Below are 17,399 nucleotides of genomic sequence, written 5' to 3' on the forward strand. Positions count from 1 at the left end.
ATTCATTGGAGGAAAGGGGGAAGAACAGTGTGAGATCTTCCCTCCCCTCCCCCAATGTATTTTTATACTTTCTCCCATCAAGTTGCCTGTTTGCTTGCTGTCTGGTCTTCTCCTTTCTGTTCCTAGACTCACTACTCTTGAGTTCTCTGCTGGTTTTCCTCTCTCCTCCATTTTAGTCTTTGGCTCACCTCCCTTTTCTTTCTTAGGAGTACTCTTTTTTTCTTCCCCTCTGTCCTGCAATGCTCTGTATCTCCAACACATTCCAGAAGCTTAAACTCTCACGGTTCCTGCTACAAGCTGAAGGCCCCTACTTATTCCCCTTTCTGCTGAAAATGCCTTCTTACTTTTTTTCTCCCCTGTGTGCCCCCCCTTAACACCCTTCCCCAATAGTGCTGGAATGTGACTCCTAGGGCTGGCACCAGCCCGCTACCTTTGGGTATAGGCAGCAGTGCATGACAATTGGAAGATCGTTTAACTACTTAAGGCCCCAGATCCTAGATATATGCCTGTACCTCAGGCACTGTATGGTCAAGGAGAGGGGCTAGAGAAGACAAGGGCAAGTGCACCTAGTGGCAGCCAAAGGCACTCAGATGCAAACATATTGAAGTAAGAAAATGCATGATTAAAGTACCTAAACAAACTTTCCTTTGTGCTGCGGTGATTTGAGAGGAAAATGTTCTGTAAAAGTCAGTTTAATTTACTCTGGGACTGCGAACACTAAAATGTCCATTGTGATTACTGCATGACATCAATACAGAGCCATTAAAGGTGAGTTCGCAAAAAGAAAAGGAGTACTTGTGGCACCATAGAGACTAACCAATATATTTGAGCATAAGCTATCGTGAGCTACAGCTCACTTCATCGGATACATACTGTGGAAAATACAGAAGATGTTTTTATCTTCACACAGACCATGAAAAAATGGGTGTTTATCACTACAAAAGGTTTTCTCCCCCCCACCCCACTCTCCTGCTGGTAATAGCTTATCTAAAGTGATCACTCGCCTTATGATGTGTATGATAATCAAGGTGGGCCATTTCCAGCACAAATCCAGGGTTTAACAAGAACATCTGAGGAACAGTGGGGTGGGGAGGAATAAACAAGGGGAAATAGGTTACTTTTTATAATGAATCAACCATTCCCAGTCTTTATTCAAGCCTAAGTTAATTGTATCCAATTTGCAAATTAATTCCAATTCAGCAGTCTCTCGTTGGAGTCTGTTTTCAAAGTTTTTTTGTTGAAGGATAGTCACTTTGAGATCAGAAATCGAGTGACCAGAGAGATTGAAGTGTTCTCCGACTGGTTTATGAATGTTATAATTCTTGACATCTGATTTGTGTCCATTTATTCTTTTACGTAGAGACTGTCCAGTTTGCCCAGTGTACATGGCAGAGGGGCATTGCTGGCACATGATGGCATATATCACATTGGTAGATGTGCAGGTGAACGAGCCTCTGATAGTGTGGCTGATGTTATTAGGCCCTGTGATGGTGTCTCTTGAATAGGTATGTGGGCACAGTTGGCAATGGGCTTTGTTGCAAGGATAGGTTCCTGGGTTAGTGGTTCTGTTGTGTGGTATGTGGTTGCTGGTGAGTATTTGCTTCAGGTTGGGGGGCTGTCTGTAGGCAAGGACTGGCCTGTCTCCCAAGATTTGTGAGAGTGTCGGGTCGTCCTTCAGGATAGGTTGTAGATCCTTGATAATGCGTTGGAGGGGTTTTAGTTAGGGGCTGAAGGTGATGGCTAGTGGCGTTCTGTTATTTTCTTTGTTAGGCCTGTCTTTTAGTAGGTGACTTCTGGGAACTCTTCTGGCTCTATCAATCTGTTTCTTCACTTCCGCAGGTGAGTATTGTAGTTGTAAGAATGCTTGATAGAGATCTTGTAGGTGTTTGTCTCTGTCTGAGGGGTTGGAGCAAATGCGGTTGGATAGCTTACTTGCCTTTCTTACGTTTACACTTTAAAAAGAATCCAAACATGTTATCTTGGCTTTGAATTTCCTGGGTTTATGTTTGGTTCTGGGATAACTAAAGCAGCTGTGCAATGTGTTTTAAGGTAATGATGCATGCTGTTAACTGTAATTCCATTTTATCATAGATAAGGTCTAGGAATATAGAGTGAGGCTTAGCTTCAGTCACTGTGGTGTTTCAACCAACCCTCCATACTGAATTTAGGTCAAGCTATCCTGTACAGTCTCAAACTTGGACAAGATGGCCTGTTACAAGAAGTAATTAAAACACTCTTGTTCTTACATTAAACAGAACACACTAACCTCAAATAATGTGAATCAGTGTCACATTTATAGCTAGAATGTAGGAAACTGCTTCAGAGTGTTTTTGGCTTGACAATAGATTCTAGAGTTGCTCAATAATGTCTTTAAAGTAATTTTCCTTGTAATACCTACTGTTCAGAGAACATAGACTCCATCTCTCCCATAAGCAGACAATAAAGTCTTCCCATGAAGAAGCACAGCAAATTAAGCCATTTGTATTATATTTGGAAGGTCTTAAGTTCAAATAGAGTTGGCATAGCATTTATATTTCAAATAGACCATTAACTTTTCAACATTCAGTATGGACCATGCAGAAACAGTAATGAAACTCCTTGTGTAACTTTTAGTTTATTCAAATCTTCTGTGTTACTTCATATTAGTGTTTTGAAGAAAATCCCATCCATAAAGGTTTTGCTGTGAAGTAGGGAATACACTTTTATTTGATGTCAAGTATCAGAGGGGTAGCTGTGTTAGTCTGTATCCACAAAAACAACAAGGAGTCCGGTAGCACCTTAAAGACTAACAAATTTATTTGGGCATATGTTTTTTTTACCACAAAAGCTTTTCTTCAGATGCATGGAGTGAAAATTACAGATGCAGGCATAATATAATGACACATGAAGAGAAGGAAGTTATGTCACAAGTGGAGAACCAGTGTTGACAGGGCCAATTCGATCAGGGTGGATGTAGTCTGCTCCCAATGAGGAGGTGTCAATTCCAGGAGAGGCAAAGCTGTGACACCATCAGAGGCTCATTCACCTTCACATCTACTAATGTTATGTGTGCCAGCAATGCCCCTCTGCCATGTACATTGGCCATACCGGACAATCCCTATGTAAAAGAATAAATCGGACATCAGGAACGGTAACATACAAAAGCCAGTAGGAGAACACTTCAATCTTCCTGGACATTCTTTCTTCAAGTATAGCTACTTTTAAAGCTGTTACAGAAACTTCAGAAACAGACTTCAAAGAGAAACTTCAGAACTAAAATTCATTTGCAAGTTTAACACCATTAATTTGGGCTTGAATAGGGACTGGGAGTGGCTAGCTCATTACAAAAGCAGCTTTGCCTGTCCTGGAATTGACACCTCCTCATCAATTATTGGAAGTGGACTACATCCACCCTGATCGAATTGGCCCTGTCAACACTGGTTCTCCACTTGTGAGGTAATTCTATTCTCTTCATGTGTCATTATATAATGACTGCCTCTGTAATTTTCACTCCATGCATCCGAAGCAGTGGTTTTTTACCCACACAAGCTTATGCCTAAATAAATTTGTGCCACCGGACTCCTTGTTACTTTTATTTGAGCTTCATATAGATAGTATTAGCAGTGGTAGGGAAACACTCTCTCCCACAAATGTAAACTGAATATTATAGCATGATAGAAAAAGACAATCCTTGCTCTCTCAAAGCTGTAACTATCCCAGCCTGTTAAGCATGTGCAGCAAACATTTCTACTGCCTAGTGCTGTCTCAAGCACATCTATAGGTTCTAATATTTTAGTTCCACAGAGCTTTGGTGACACTAATTTGTTAATGGCAGATGCAGGCTAGTGGAGTCAATTTCTTGCGCAGGCCACTATCTAAACAGACCTTATTTTTCTCATTCCTTTCTGCAAATTTAGCTTTTAAATCATTTTGCTTTTGAAGTCTGACTTCTGTTTTACCAAGTTGATTGCTGTAGTAAAGATTGCTTCAAAAAGGCAGATTACATAGAGACAAAAAATCCCTCTCTGTCCTGTGTCCTCTTCCCGCAGCTGGAAAAGAAATGTGCCTTTCTTAAAGAAATATAGGGCTGGAAGGGAGCTGGAGACACCAACTTGTCCAGCCGTCTGTGCTGAGGCAGGACTAAGTAAATCTAAAGCATTTGTGACAGGTGTATGTCCAACCTGTACTTACTAACCTCCAGTGAGGAGGATTCCACAACCTCTTTAGTTAAATTCTGGAATAATTTCTATCTTTAGAGTTGAAAAGTTTTTCCTAATACCTAGCCTTCTTGATTACTTCTTGTTCAACCTCCAGTGGACATGGAGAACAATAGAGCAACCCCTTAAGCCTCAAATGGTATCAGTTTCTCTGCCTTGATCATCTTTCATTAGACTAAACATAGCCCTAGGTCAAGTTTTCTAAACCTTTTATCACTTTTGTTGCTCTCTTGTGAGCTTGCTACAATTTGTCCCCATCATTCCTAAAGGGTGGCACCCAAATTGGAACCAGTACTCTACCTGAGGCCTCACCAAGGCTGAGTCGCATGGGACACTTGCTGCCTATCCCTCCTTCTGCCTTCCATATAAGACTCCTGTCAATGCATCCCAGAAGATTAGCCTTTTTCATAACTGCATCTGTTGACTAATAGTCAATTCATGATCCACTATAATCCCCAGAGCCTTTTCAGCAGTATTACTGCCTCACCAGTGTGACAGGGTCAGGCCAGATGGCTGCAAGAGAGTGATAAAAGGCAGATATATTAGCCCCAGGTTAAGTAGGTCCCTTTTCCCTGGGTAAGGTAACAGGGAAGGTTCCGGAACACTCAAACTTTCTGGGAACAAGGCAGCCAGGCTGATTAGAACACCTGCAGCCAATCAAGAAGCTGCTAGAATCAATTAAGGCAGGCTACTAAGGGCACCTGGGTTAAAAAGGAGCTCACTTCAGTTTGTGGTGCACATGCAAGGAGCTGGGAGCAAGAGGCTGAGAGTGAGAAGGCGGAAGACTGAGAAGTACAAGCATTATCAGACATCAGGAGGAAGGTCCTGCGGTGAGAATAAAGAAGGTGTTGGGAGGCGGCCACCGGGAAGTAGCCCAGGGAATTGTAGCTGTCATGCGCTGTTACAGGAGCCACTGTAGACAGCTGCAATCCACAGGGCCTTGGGCTGGAACCCAGAGTAGAGGGCGGGCCTGGCTTCCCTCCTTCCCCCCAACTCCCTACTTGATACCGGAGGAGTTGAACTGGACTGTGGGTTCCACCAGAGGGGAAGGTCTCTGGCCTGTTCCCCGATCCACTAGGTGGATCACCAGAGACTGCGGGGATTGTTCTTCTTCCTTTCCCCGTGCTGGCCAGGGATGAGGCTAACTGAGTGAACGGTAGATTTGAGTCACGAAAGTGGCCAAACTGAGGGCTGCCGTGAACCTCTGAGGCAAGAAAATCCACCAATAAGCGCAGGATCCACCAAGGCAGAGGAGGAGCTTTGTCACACCAGCTATTCCCCATTTTGTAGTTGTGCATTTGATTTGATTTTCCTTCCAACATACTTTACTTTCCATTTGAATTTCATCTTGATTTCAGACCAATTCTCAGGGCTTTTTGAATTCTAAGCAGCGCTTCGAAAGTGCTTGTTACTCCTTCCAAGTGTGTTGTCATCTGCAAATTTGATCAGCAGAGGTGCCATCCATTTATTGAAGTCATTAGTGAAAATAGTGAATTGTACTGAACCCAGAACACACACTCACACACCTCCGAGTCGGACAGCAAACCATTGAGAACTACGCTATGGACTTTTGACGAGCTGAGCATCCACCAGACAGTATTTTCACCTAGACGACTAGGTTCCTAGGCCGCGTATGAAACAGCCTTACTAAACTCAAGCCATAGCTCTCTGCCCTCCTACCTGCCCCCCTCCCAACCATAGCCTAGCCAAATAAGCCTGTTAAAGAAGGAAAAATAGGTTGGTTTGGCATGATTTGTTCTTGACAAAGCCATGCTGGCTATTACTTATAACTAAGGCTGCGATTTAGTCACGGAAGTCATGGAATCTGTGACCTCCAAAGTCCTCTGTGACTTCATCCAGTGCTGGCTGGGAGCTGCAGGGTACCCCCAGCACTCCAGGCAGTGAGAGCTGCCCCCCCAGCTCCCTGGCAGCAGGGGGGACCCCCCCCGCAGAGCTTGCCACCTCTGCAGGAAGCTGGGCGAGGGGGGAATGACCCACCACAGCTCCTGGCTGCCACTGCCACGGGAGGACCGTTGCGGCACGGAGCTGCCAGTGGAGGGAGACCCTGGAGCTCCCCACCCCACTGCAGCTGCCCAGGCTTCCCATTTTGTCATGGATATTTTTGGTAGAAGTCAGGGACAGGTCATGGGCAATAATGAAAAATTCACAGAAGCCCATGACCTGTCCCTGACTTCTACCAAAAATATCCATGACAAAAAATCTTAGCCTTACTTATAACCCTATTCCTAGTCTCCTCCAGGTGCTTACAAATTTAATAAGTTGTATCTTTCCAGATAGGGAGGGGCTGACTGGTCTATCAGGCCCTCAGGACTCTTTTTTCAAGATATGGTTGCCCTTTCCTAGTCCTTGCAGCTCTCACCCAGCCAGCATGCGTTCTCTAATTGCTAACGGTTCCTTAAGTATCCTAGGCCAGAGGTTCTCAAGCTGTAGTCTTCAAGTTCTGTTCAGGTGGTCCACACACAAGAATGAAGATGCACATTGAGGTGGTGGCCTTGGGGAGAATGGGGGCGGGAGGTAGGTGGAAGGGGGCAGTGGGGTGAGAAGAGCGGGGTGTGGGGTGGAATTTGGGAAGTGCAGGGCTGCGGTGGCCAGAGAAAGAGGTGCCTTTCCCCAGCTCCAGGGCTGCAGCTCCCGGGGAGAGACCCTCTTTCTTCCCAGCTCCACCTGTGTGGCTGCTGTATTGGGGGAGAGACACCCCCCAGCCTTCCCAGCCCCAGCTGCTGTGACAGGGGAGAGGGGGCACATCCATCGCAGTAGAAAGGTAAGACTATGGATATTAAAATATGAGTTGTGTGCTTTTATTTGAAGAACAAAAAAACATTTATTATTAGTTTTTTTTAATATAGTGCTTTTATCCAAAGCGTTTCACAATAGCTAGCTAATGGTACACACAACATTTGGAAAGATCGTTAAGTGGTCCACCGAGACCCTCAGCAACTTTCAAGTGGTCCACGGAAAAAAAAGTTTGAGAACCACTAACTTGGGCTGTTCATTAGGCCCTGGCAACTTGAAGACCACTAACTTAATTAAATATACTTTAGCCTGGTCTCGCCCTATTGGGGCTTGCAGTTCATCTCCCTTCTTAAGTAGCTGGCCACCATTAAGCCCGAAGCCAAATCAGCATTAACCATCTCTGTCTTGGTGTCACCAGTTATTAGTTCAGCGTTCCTGCTAAGTCAGAGGTGGGCAAACTACGGCCCGTGGGCCCCTCCTGCCCAGCCCCTCCCTTGCTGGTCCCCCTCCCCCACAGCCTCAGCTCACTGCGCCGCTGCCGCAATGCTCTGGGAGGCGGGGCTGCGAGCTCTTGCCGGGCAGCGCAGCTGCAGAGCCCGGCCTGACGTGGTGCCGCCAGCTACCAGTGCTCCAGGCGGCGCGGTAAGGGGGCAGTCGGACAGAGGGGAGGGGAGTTCGGGACGGGGGTCAGAGTGCAGGGTGTGGATAGGGGTCAGGGCGGTCAGAGGGTGGGGAACAGGAAGGTTTGAAGGGGGGCAGGGGTCCTAAGGGGGGCAGTTAGGCAGGAGTGGGGGGTTGGATGGGGCGGCAGCAGGCAGTCAGGGGCAGGGGTTCCGGGGACAGAAAGCGGGAGGGGATGGATGGGCCAGGAGTCCCGGGGGGAGGTCAGGGGGCGAGAAGCAAGAGGGGGGCAGATAGGGGGCGGAGGCACAGCCTGGCACAGCCTCCCCTAACCAGCCCTCCATAGAATTTCTGAAACCCGATGCGGCCCTCAGGCCAAAAAGTTTGCCCGCCCATGTGGTAAGTAGACAACCTGCCCTTTCCTTCGCTTGTTCCTAACGGCGTTAAAGAAACACTTTATGTCCCTTATGTGGTGTAACCCATTTTGATTTTATGCCTACAAACTTGTGCTATTCTTCTATACGGCTCCTTAGCAATTTGTCTATGTTGCCACCATTTGCTTTATCAGCTCAGTAACAAGCTTGGCACCATAGTAGCCTCTTACTATGCTGCCTTGTGGTCGTTTGCAGTTGTGCCTTTAATATTAGCTCTTGCAGCTCTGCTGAATGCCTTGCTCTCTTAGTTTCTTCCCATGGGGCCATATCTACCAGTGCTGTATCTGTTCAAAAAAAAAAAAAAAAGGCATATTTTTAAGGCCAGCATCCATGTGCTGCTGCTCTCACGCCTTTCTAGCCTAAGAGTCAGGAAAGCTATAGCTTAAATGATCACCTTCACTCATATTCCTTTCCCTCTTCCGTGTTGCAACCAATGCCTTGCTCTTGGGCAGAAGCAAATCTAAAAAAATGGCTGTCTGCCTGGTTATTTCCTCCACCTTCTGAAACAAAAAGTTGTCTCCAAATCACCCTATTTTGTGATTTGCTGTATTACTTTGCCAATGGAGGCCCTCATTACCACCATCCAATAGGCAAATAAGCCTGTCAAAGAAGGAAAAATAGGTTGGTTCGGCATGATTGGTCCTTAACAAAGCCATGCTGGCTATTACTTATAACCCTATTCCTAATCTCCAAGTGCTTAGAAATCGATTGTTTAATAAATTGTTCCTGTAGCTTTTCAGCTAGAGAGGGGGGTGTTTGTTTCAGAACTGCTTCAGCCACCTCCTGCTCCTGATGTGCTAGTTTATTATAGATTCCCCAATACTTCTAGTTGTCCCCCCTTTATCTTTACTCAGAGACTTACAGTTGGGCTGTCTCTCACCGCCTTCTAGATCTCAGAACACATGTCTATAGTCTTGATGGATAATGCAATATCTTCTCCCCTTTTTCACCTTGCCTGTCTTTCCTGAACATTCATTATACTACTAGGCCAGTCATGACATTTATCCCAGCAAATCTTTGTGATGCCAACTAAGTCTAGGGTGACCAGATTCAGAGGCGCTGACTCCATGGGTGCTCCAGCGCTGGAGCACCCACGGGGAAAAATTGGTGGGTGCACTGCACCCACCAGCAGCTCCTCTCCAAGTGCACCGCTGTGTCCTGCTTCGCCCCCTTCCCTGCCAGCGTTTGCACCATGAAAAAGCTGTTTCGCGCGGCAAGCACTGGGAGGAAGTGGGGAGGAGGAGGAACACAGTGCACTTGGGGAAGAGGCAGGACTGGGGAGGGGCTTTGGAGAGGGGTCCACTAGGGACAGGAAGGGGGGGCAGAGTCGGGGCAGGGTCGCGGGCGCACGAGCACCCACCACCAAGGAACGTTGGTGCCTGTGATCAGATTGCAAATGTGAAAAATTGGGACGGGGGTTGAGGGTAATCAGTGCCTATATAAGAAAAAGCCCCAAATATCAGGACTGTCCCTATAAATTGGGACAGCTGGTCACCCTAACTAAGGCATAGTTTAGCTTATTTACTAAAGCTTCCAGTTTAGCCACCCCCAAACCAAGCTCAAGATTTAGCCCTTCCTTAAGGTCGCCTTTTCTAATGCTTAATGATGGGCTTTTGTCACCGCTTGAGCGGAGAATGTCTTCTAACATAAGGCACAGCAGTGTCTCAAAGAAGCTCAGCCTAACAGCCCTTGCATGTGACATCAAAAAGAAAAGCCAAACTAGAATCAGCGTGTCAAAGCAGGAGCAACCAAAATTAGGGTAATGAAAGTTTCCAAAAAAGTGCCTTTGAAACTGGCTGCTAGTTGTTAGTTGATGCTTTCCTTGTACCTTGCACATGTGTTAGCGCTCTGTATGTGAAGCGGAGGTGACGCATGGGAGAGGCAAGAAAGGTTAGGTGCCCCTCCATCAGCCTGCCTAGGCAGGGAGAGGAACGGGTCGGGCCAGAGCCTCTTCTACCATGCTGCCTGGGATGACGCCTAATGCAGCACAGTGGTTGGCTGGGAGAGCATGTGGCTGTGGCAGAGGCTGCCTCCGCCCAGGCTCAGCTTCTGGGGACAGGAGCTGATGCTGAGCATGCGAGGGGGGCTCTGACTCACTCAGCTGCTGTCCCGGAAGCCGAGCCTGGGCGGGAGGCAGCCAGGCGCTCTCCCAGGTAGCATCTGGGAGTGGCTCTGTGGCCTGGCTGCTAGATAGAGCAGCCGAACATGCCAGAGGGAGCCAGCACAACAGGAGGCCAGAGCTCCCCCACAGTTTCTGTCCTTGGTCAGTGAAGCCCCCCAGAGTTCAGAAGTTCATCTGCAGAGTTTACTTCCCCCCTGCCAGGGTGGAAGTGGGGGGCAGCTTACATGCTCTGCTGTTTGGGTTGACAGCCAAGTGCCACGCCTCTCCATGGGGCTCTGCTGCAGTCTTCACTGCCAGCTGTGCCTCTCTGCCAGCCATCCTGCTATCCACTCTGCTCTCCACGCTCGCCATCCTGCTGTCTGCTCACCCACTGGTCTTCAGGGGCCCCCCACCCTACCTAACACAGCTCTCAGTAACTTCAGCTCTTTAGTGATTTCAGCTGGTAGTAGGGGACCCTCAGTGCTAGTACACCACTAGCCCAAAGTAGGTCTAATACTTAGACCTAGGTATCAGTGATTTCAACTCTGCAGCACCCTAACAAGACTCCTAATGGAACCAAAATTAGCTCTGTTATTACACAGTAGAGAGAGGAGAGGTCAAAGTAGTGTTTAGGGCCCCCACATACACGTCTCTGTCCCCAGCCTCTTTCAATTCATCAGGTTTTGGAACCAATGTCCCTTGCCTAGCGAGTGCTACTTAGTTGAGGGCGAGTCCCTCTGTCATAAAATGCCAAGTACAGTTCTACTGTCCTTGATTCACATAACCAGGATAACAACGGTTTATTACTCCTGCCCCAATAACAAAGAGACTGGGGATCCCACAGCAGCCAAAGTAACCATTTGGGCAAGCAGTTCCATCATGCTAGGCGGGATGGGTGTGCCCATGCAAATGAGATCAGCTCCAAAGTCCTTTTCCACAGCTCACCACGAGATGTCAGGGTAGAGCGCATTCTGTCTCTGCTTACAAATAGATATTAACTTATGATTTTTGTTGGCCTTTACAAAATGGAGCGGTGAGCTCATGCTGTGCTAGTTAAAAGATTCAAAACTCAATTGTCAAGGAGGAAATAAAGACTCGGGCCTATGCCATTGGGCAGTTTCAGTCAGTGAGTATGCACTTTTGCTGTATAGTGAACTAAGCTCCTGAAGATGCTAAATGGACATTGTCCTAACGTCTGGCTCCAAGTCCTTTTGAGCTGTCTTCTTTCTGCTAGAAAAATAAGCTGAGCCACACACCTCCTGAATTTGTTTTTCTCCTCTTGCCAGCCATTGTGTTATAAATAAATATAAAGGGAAGGGTAAACCACTTTAAATTCCCTCCTGGCCAGAGGAAAAATCCTCTCACCTGTAAAGGGTTAAGAAGCTAGGATAACCTCGCTGGCACCTGACCAAAATGACCAATGAGGAGACAAGATACTTTCAAAAGCTGGGGGGAGAGAAAAACAAAGGGTCTATCTGTGTGATGCTTTTGCCGGGGACAGAACAGGAATGGAGTCTTAGAACTTAGTAAGTAATCTAGCTAGATATGCATTAGATTATGATTTCTTTAAATGGCTGAGAAATTAAGCTGTGCTGAGTAGAATGGATATTCCTGTCTGTGCATCTTTTTGTAACTTAAGGTTTTGCCTAGAGGGATTCTCTATGTTTTGAATCGGATTACCCTGTAAGGTATTTACCATCCTGATTTTACAGAGGTGATTCTTTTTATTGTTACTTTTTTTACTGTTATTTCTATTAAAATTCTTCTTTTCAAGAGCTGAATGCTTTTACCAGCTTAGGTTAAAACTTCCCCAAGGTACAAACTATTTTACCCTTTGCCCTTGGACTTCCACTGCCACCACCATGTTTATCTGGCTTTATTTTATTAGGAAAGCATTGTTTGGAAACGTCTTTCCCCCAAAAATCCTCCCAACCCTTGCACCCCACTTCCTGGGGAAGGTTTGATAAAAATCCTCACCAATTTGCATAGGTGACCACAGACCCAAACCCTTGGATCTTAAAAAAAGCATTCAGTTCTTGAAAAGAAGAATTTTAATAGAAATAACAGTAAAAAAGAAGTAACAATAAAAAGAATCACCTCTCTCAAATCCAGTAACACAGAAGGTTTATATACCCTTCCCTTTATATTTATGACACCATGGCTGGCAAGAGGAGAAAAACAAATTCAGGAGGTGTGTGGCTCAGCTTATTTTTCTAGCAGAAAGAAGACAGCTCAAAAGGACTCGGAGCCAGACGTTAGGACAATGTCCATTTAGCATCAGGAGCTTGGTCAAACAGATCCCTAGAACGTTCCGTTTCAGAAGTATAACATATGCCCCAAACGCATATATTTGATCTCCCATGCCCCTTGCCTGCTGAGATGTACCTTAAACAGCTCCTCACCGCCTCTGGATTGCTGTTTCTAGCATTATTGCCCCAGAAACCAGCTAATGGTTAAGGTGATTTTATGAGACTGTCCCCACTGGCTGATCATGCTTTTCAGTGATGGCCAGGTGAAATAAGATGTAGAAGGGAACCATACACATTCTTTCCTGAGAAGATTGTACCACACTGTGTTAACTGCTGGAAATGGCCCACCTTGATGATCACTACAAAAGGTTTTCTCCCCTCCCTCCCCCGCTCTCCTGCTGGTAATAGCGCATCTTAAGTGATCACTCTCCTTACAGTGTGTATGGTAACACCCATTTTTTTCATGTTCTGTGTGTATATAAATTTCCTCACTGTATTTTCCAGTGAATGCATCCGATGAAGTGAGCTGTAGCTTACGAAAGCTTATGCTCAAATAAATTGGTTAGTCTCTAAGGTGCCACAAGTCCTCCTTTTCTTTTTGCGAATACAGACTAACACGGCTGCTACTCTGAAAACTGTGCTCCCAGAGCAAACAAGCATTCCTTAAACACCCCAGAATAAATCTAGCAAGTCAAAATCTTGAACAAGGCACAAACTAAAAAAGAGATGGATTGGAGATTGTGGTCCCTCCAGCCCCAAAGAATGAGACCATGTATATTTTTAAAAGCACAAGAAGCACGAGCTTCAGTCAGCCAAGCACAGTTGTCAGGCATCTGCTCTGTGGACAGTTTTGTTTTTGCCATTCACACATCATATGTAGGAGAGGCTGATTTATGTGAAGTTACCACATGTATTTCCGTACCTGCATTCACAGAAGGGGGAAGAGACAACCTTCGGCCTAATGCAATACATACACTAGCTTGTTTTATTGTAGATGAGTGTGCAATATAAATATTTTTGCCACAGGATGAGCATAATTCAGGAAGAAAATGTCAGCATAATCCCACCAATATTGGTTTGACACTTCAGAAAAAACTGCTGTCTCCTCCCATATGTTTTACAGGTGTGTTTTGCATGTTTTTGACATTCAGCCAATGTTCTACTAGGTGAACAGCTTATTCTAGTTTGGGTTGTGACTATGAAGCAGTTTTGACTCTGTACATAGAGTCGTAAAACTCTTTAGCACCTGTTTTGGCCAGCTCTAGTCATCAGTCTTTACTTAAAAAAAAATTAATGTGAATTTCAAACTGTGTTTCATGGTTGGCTGCGTTTTCTGGGGTATAGCAAAGCCCATTAACTTGCTGGGGGTTGATCTCGCAGAGATTCAGTGTCACTATTATAGTCAATGTTCTGTTCATTAGATTGTAACCACATGACTTGTGTAGCACACAGAAACCAAGCATTGTAGGAATAGCTTTATTAACTTTAAACAATCATGTTATATTACAATTTATGCATCAGTATGTAAAATTAGCAGTAGTAAACTATTTACCATAAAAGATTCAGGAATGAACAATCTATATATTTACATTTTTAAATAGTGTCATTTTAATCTGAACAATGACCAAGTAGCTAGATGACTGTATGAAATGTTAATAATGGATGGGTTCATTTCACATTCAGCAAAGGGCTATTCAAATCCTTTGCTTCTTCCTTATTGTACACAAGAGACATGAATTCCAGGAGTAGCTTCAACACAGCAGAACTCATGAGAAACACAGAGCAATTACTACATTCTTATTTTATGTCCATTTGGTCATACCAGCTACGTGTAGGAGAAGCTAACATAAGTAAATGGCATTTACTGAACACTATGATTGGACTTGACCCCTGTTCCTAACTTAGTTGCTGGTTGTATTCAGGCATCTCCACACAATAAGTTAGTTCATGTGCTGAAATTCATGGCCCGTAGAAGAAAAGTCCTGGGCAGAGTTTGCAGTAGAAGCTAACAAAAACCAAGAAACTGAGTCAAGTCAGCTTTTACCATTTAAAATTAAAATTGCTGTAGGTGTGTTTGCTCTGCAAAGCAATCTAACTGTGCCTGAGGTGACAGCAGTACAAACCAGAACACAGATTTGAAAATAAAGGCTAAAGAACAAGTTGAAAAGCACATTTCTGTCTAAAAGCTTTTTACCTAATATTGTTACAATTGCCACCTCACACTGATGTAACTGATATTGCAATTGCCATTTGTAAGCCAATTGCTGGTAGTAGCCATCTTGCTGACAGATGGTGGTTTTCACTGGGCTCCAATATTGCAGTTTTCATTCAACTCTGTCTTCCGACCTATTTCACAGTTGTTACATGTAGTGAGAAATTAATCTAAGTCCAAGAATTTTCCAATTGCTCTGCTGTGCAAAATAGGGTATAATTCCTAGGCACAAGTATTTCTGTATGATCGGATGTAATACGTGACTTCTTGGTCCTGATTCTGAATTTCCTGCTTTCTGACATTTTTAGGGTGATAAGCATAAAATGAATTACAGCTGGCCTAAGTAAGGAAGCGCTGTGTGTACTGTTTGGAGAGTCCAGAAATAGCAGAGCCTAACAAGGGGACTGAGGATGAAGTTTAGCACTTGGGTTTAAAAGGAGCAAGATGTTTACAATTTTTGGTACATATTACTGAGTATAAACACAGCTCCTAAAGCTTTTTAAAATGCACATTACTGGCCCCAAAATTATCACTGTGCCTGTCTCCCTGATATAATTACATATTACCAACTGATCCCCAAGGTATATCGAAAATTCTTATGAAATTTTGATTGGTGGATAAAATAAAGTTTCTGTATACAGACAGTTCTAAAAGTAAATTAATGTTGTAGTTTCCATTTTGTTCTTCAAACCATACAAAGGCACTACTTTACATTAAGGACTAATGTCCTGCAAAATTTCAGGCAAATAAAGGAAGCTATTTTAAGGTTAGGGTGGTGCTAAAACCCAGCTGTCTCTAGTAACTTAAAACGACCACACCAGGTCTATCAGATTTAGTGGGGTAATATGTTTTGCTTCAGGATGTAGACATTGGGGTGGAAAAAGTTTCAACTTTGAGCAATTTTTTACAGCTGAGTTATAAGCCTTGCTTATACCAGAGACTGGCAGACCCTAAAATGTGATATGGTGGGCATGGATATCTATTTTTGGTGTGCGGCAAAAATGTCTCAGTGAATAGGATTTCCCTTGTTTTCTTTCCTCTTTCTGCTAAGAGAAAGAACAAAGGATTTTCATTCAGTTATTACCTTTCCCTTTGGTTCAACATCTGTCTGTTAGGGTGGTTATTTTGCTTTCCTTCTAGTGCTAACATCTTGCGTAGAGACCAGGAATCCCAAAGCTGTCCTTAGAGTCAGATCAGAAAAGCTAGCTTTTAATTTTCCTATCCCCACCACCCCACAAAACTGACATTAGAAAAGTTCACATTAGGTGACTGCATAGAAAGTGTGACTTCAAAAATGGTAATGCGTAATCATACTTGCCATAATTTGTTCCTAATTAAATCCCTTCCTCAAGGCTTTATTTTTTACCATAGTGAATTTACTAATGAATACCTGAGCAAAATTTGGATCAACTAGGTACTGATATGTCTTAATTGTACTTGGAAGGGGCTCTGCAGCTACAACTTGTGATGCTGTTTGTACAGAAGAGTGGCTTGGAGCAAGGTGGTAGGATGTTTTTGTGACGAAATCCACGAGCCGGTTGTATTGTTGTTCAGAGAGTCTCTCTCTAACTCCGTCCACCTAAAATCAGATAAAACAGCTTTATTATTGGAATGTAAAGTATCTGCAGTTACTGTTCATAGCCAGCAAAGATACTTCTGCATTAGTTTGTTATCAAGCAAAGGCTTCCTATCATAGATCTGTAATGTTGGTGAGGTTTCATCCTTTCTGCAGCTCAGTGTCTCCCACACTTCTGTGACGCGTGAGCTGCTTTCCTCTTTTACAATTCTGGTGGCAGTTCAATGTCCCCTTTCTCCAGCTTCCCACCAGAACTTCTGCCTCTGTGGCAGCAGTTAGGTTTGCTCCCAAATACTTCCGTTGCCAATTTCCCTTTTAATTCATTTTCTGGGTGGTAATGAACAATTTATCATCTTTCCTCTTCTGCTACCCCACGCAGATCAGGTATCTGGCAGCACGGTGGTCTTAGCCACCCAGATCAGTTGTTGCAGTGTCCCCCAGGCAGCGGCAGAGCTGTCCAATAAACACCGGACTAAATCCAAGTGGGGTTCTATATATGAGGCAGCATTCACAGACTTTTCAGAGGGTGAATTATGTCCTGCCTGTTCCCAGCCAGCCGACCATCACATAACCAGGGCATGGGACTCAGGACATGCCCTCTCCAAAGAGCTGTGAGTCCAATCAGGAGCTTCTGAGCATTTCAGGGAAGAAGGATGCAGACAAAGCTATCCGGCCAACTCAAGGGGTAAGTCCCACATAAGACCCAGCCAGAAGGAAAAACCCCTTAAAAGATCTAAACTCATCCCCTACATAAAGATACTGAAATGGGTTCTCAGGTCCTGGGCTGGCCAGAAAACAATTCCATTTTGCAAAAAATTTCAAGGTTTCAAAATTAGTTTTTGTTCCAATGCAGAACGAAAATGAGAACTTTTGAAAAATGAGAGAGACAGACAAACACACAAACAGCTAACAATGCAGTGGTTATGTATGTACCTGGGATGTGTGTGATGGTTCAAGTCCCTACTCTGCCTGATTCAGAGCATCCCGAGTGAGTGCCCTAACCACCGGGTAGTCTCTCGCTGACTCCCCCCACCCAGCTGGAGTGGTTCCTCTTCATGTAACTAATTTATTCATTGATTTACTCTGTAGCACAGTGGTTAGGGCACTCGCCTGGGATGCAGAAGACCCAGGTTTCAAGTCTCTGTGCTGCCTGATTCTGAAGCAGGGACTTGAAGCTGGGTCTCCTACATCCCAAGTGAGTGCCCCCTAACCGCTGGAGTGTCTCCCTCTCTCTGGTCATGACCAGAAATTCCATC

General features: G+C 44.8%; 1 protein-coding gene across 11 annotated transcripts in view; it reads right to left on the reverse strand.

The window, feature by feature from the left end:
• Positions 1 to 13,815: 13,815 nt before the first annotated feature.
• Positions 13,816 to 17,399, reverse strand: part of VPS13B (vacuolar protein sorting 13 homolog B) — a 931,639-nt gene continuing 928,055 nt past the window's right edge. For 10 of the 11 annotated variants that reach the window (XM_077809935.1, XM_077809942.1, XM_077809940.1 and 7 more), the window contains one exon: positions 13,816 to 16,146. In XM_077809935.1, coding sequence (XP_077666061.1) covers positions 15,898 to 16,146 — 249 coding nt within the window. In that variant the 3' untranslated portion in view covers positions 13,816 to 15,897. The remainder of the gene's footprint in view (positions 16,147 to 17,399) is intronic. The other variant, XM_077809943.1, reaches the window with a different exon arrangement.

This window comes from Eretmochelys imbricata, chromosome 2, assembly GCF_965152235.1.
Source record: "Eretmochelys imbricata isolate rEreImb1 chromosome 2, rEreImb1.hap1, whole genome shotgun sequence".
Taxonomy (NCBI): Eukaryota; Metazoa; Chordata; order Testudines; family Cheloniidae; genus Eretmochelys; species Eretmochelys imbricata.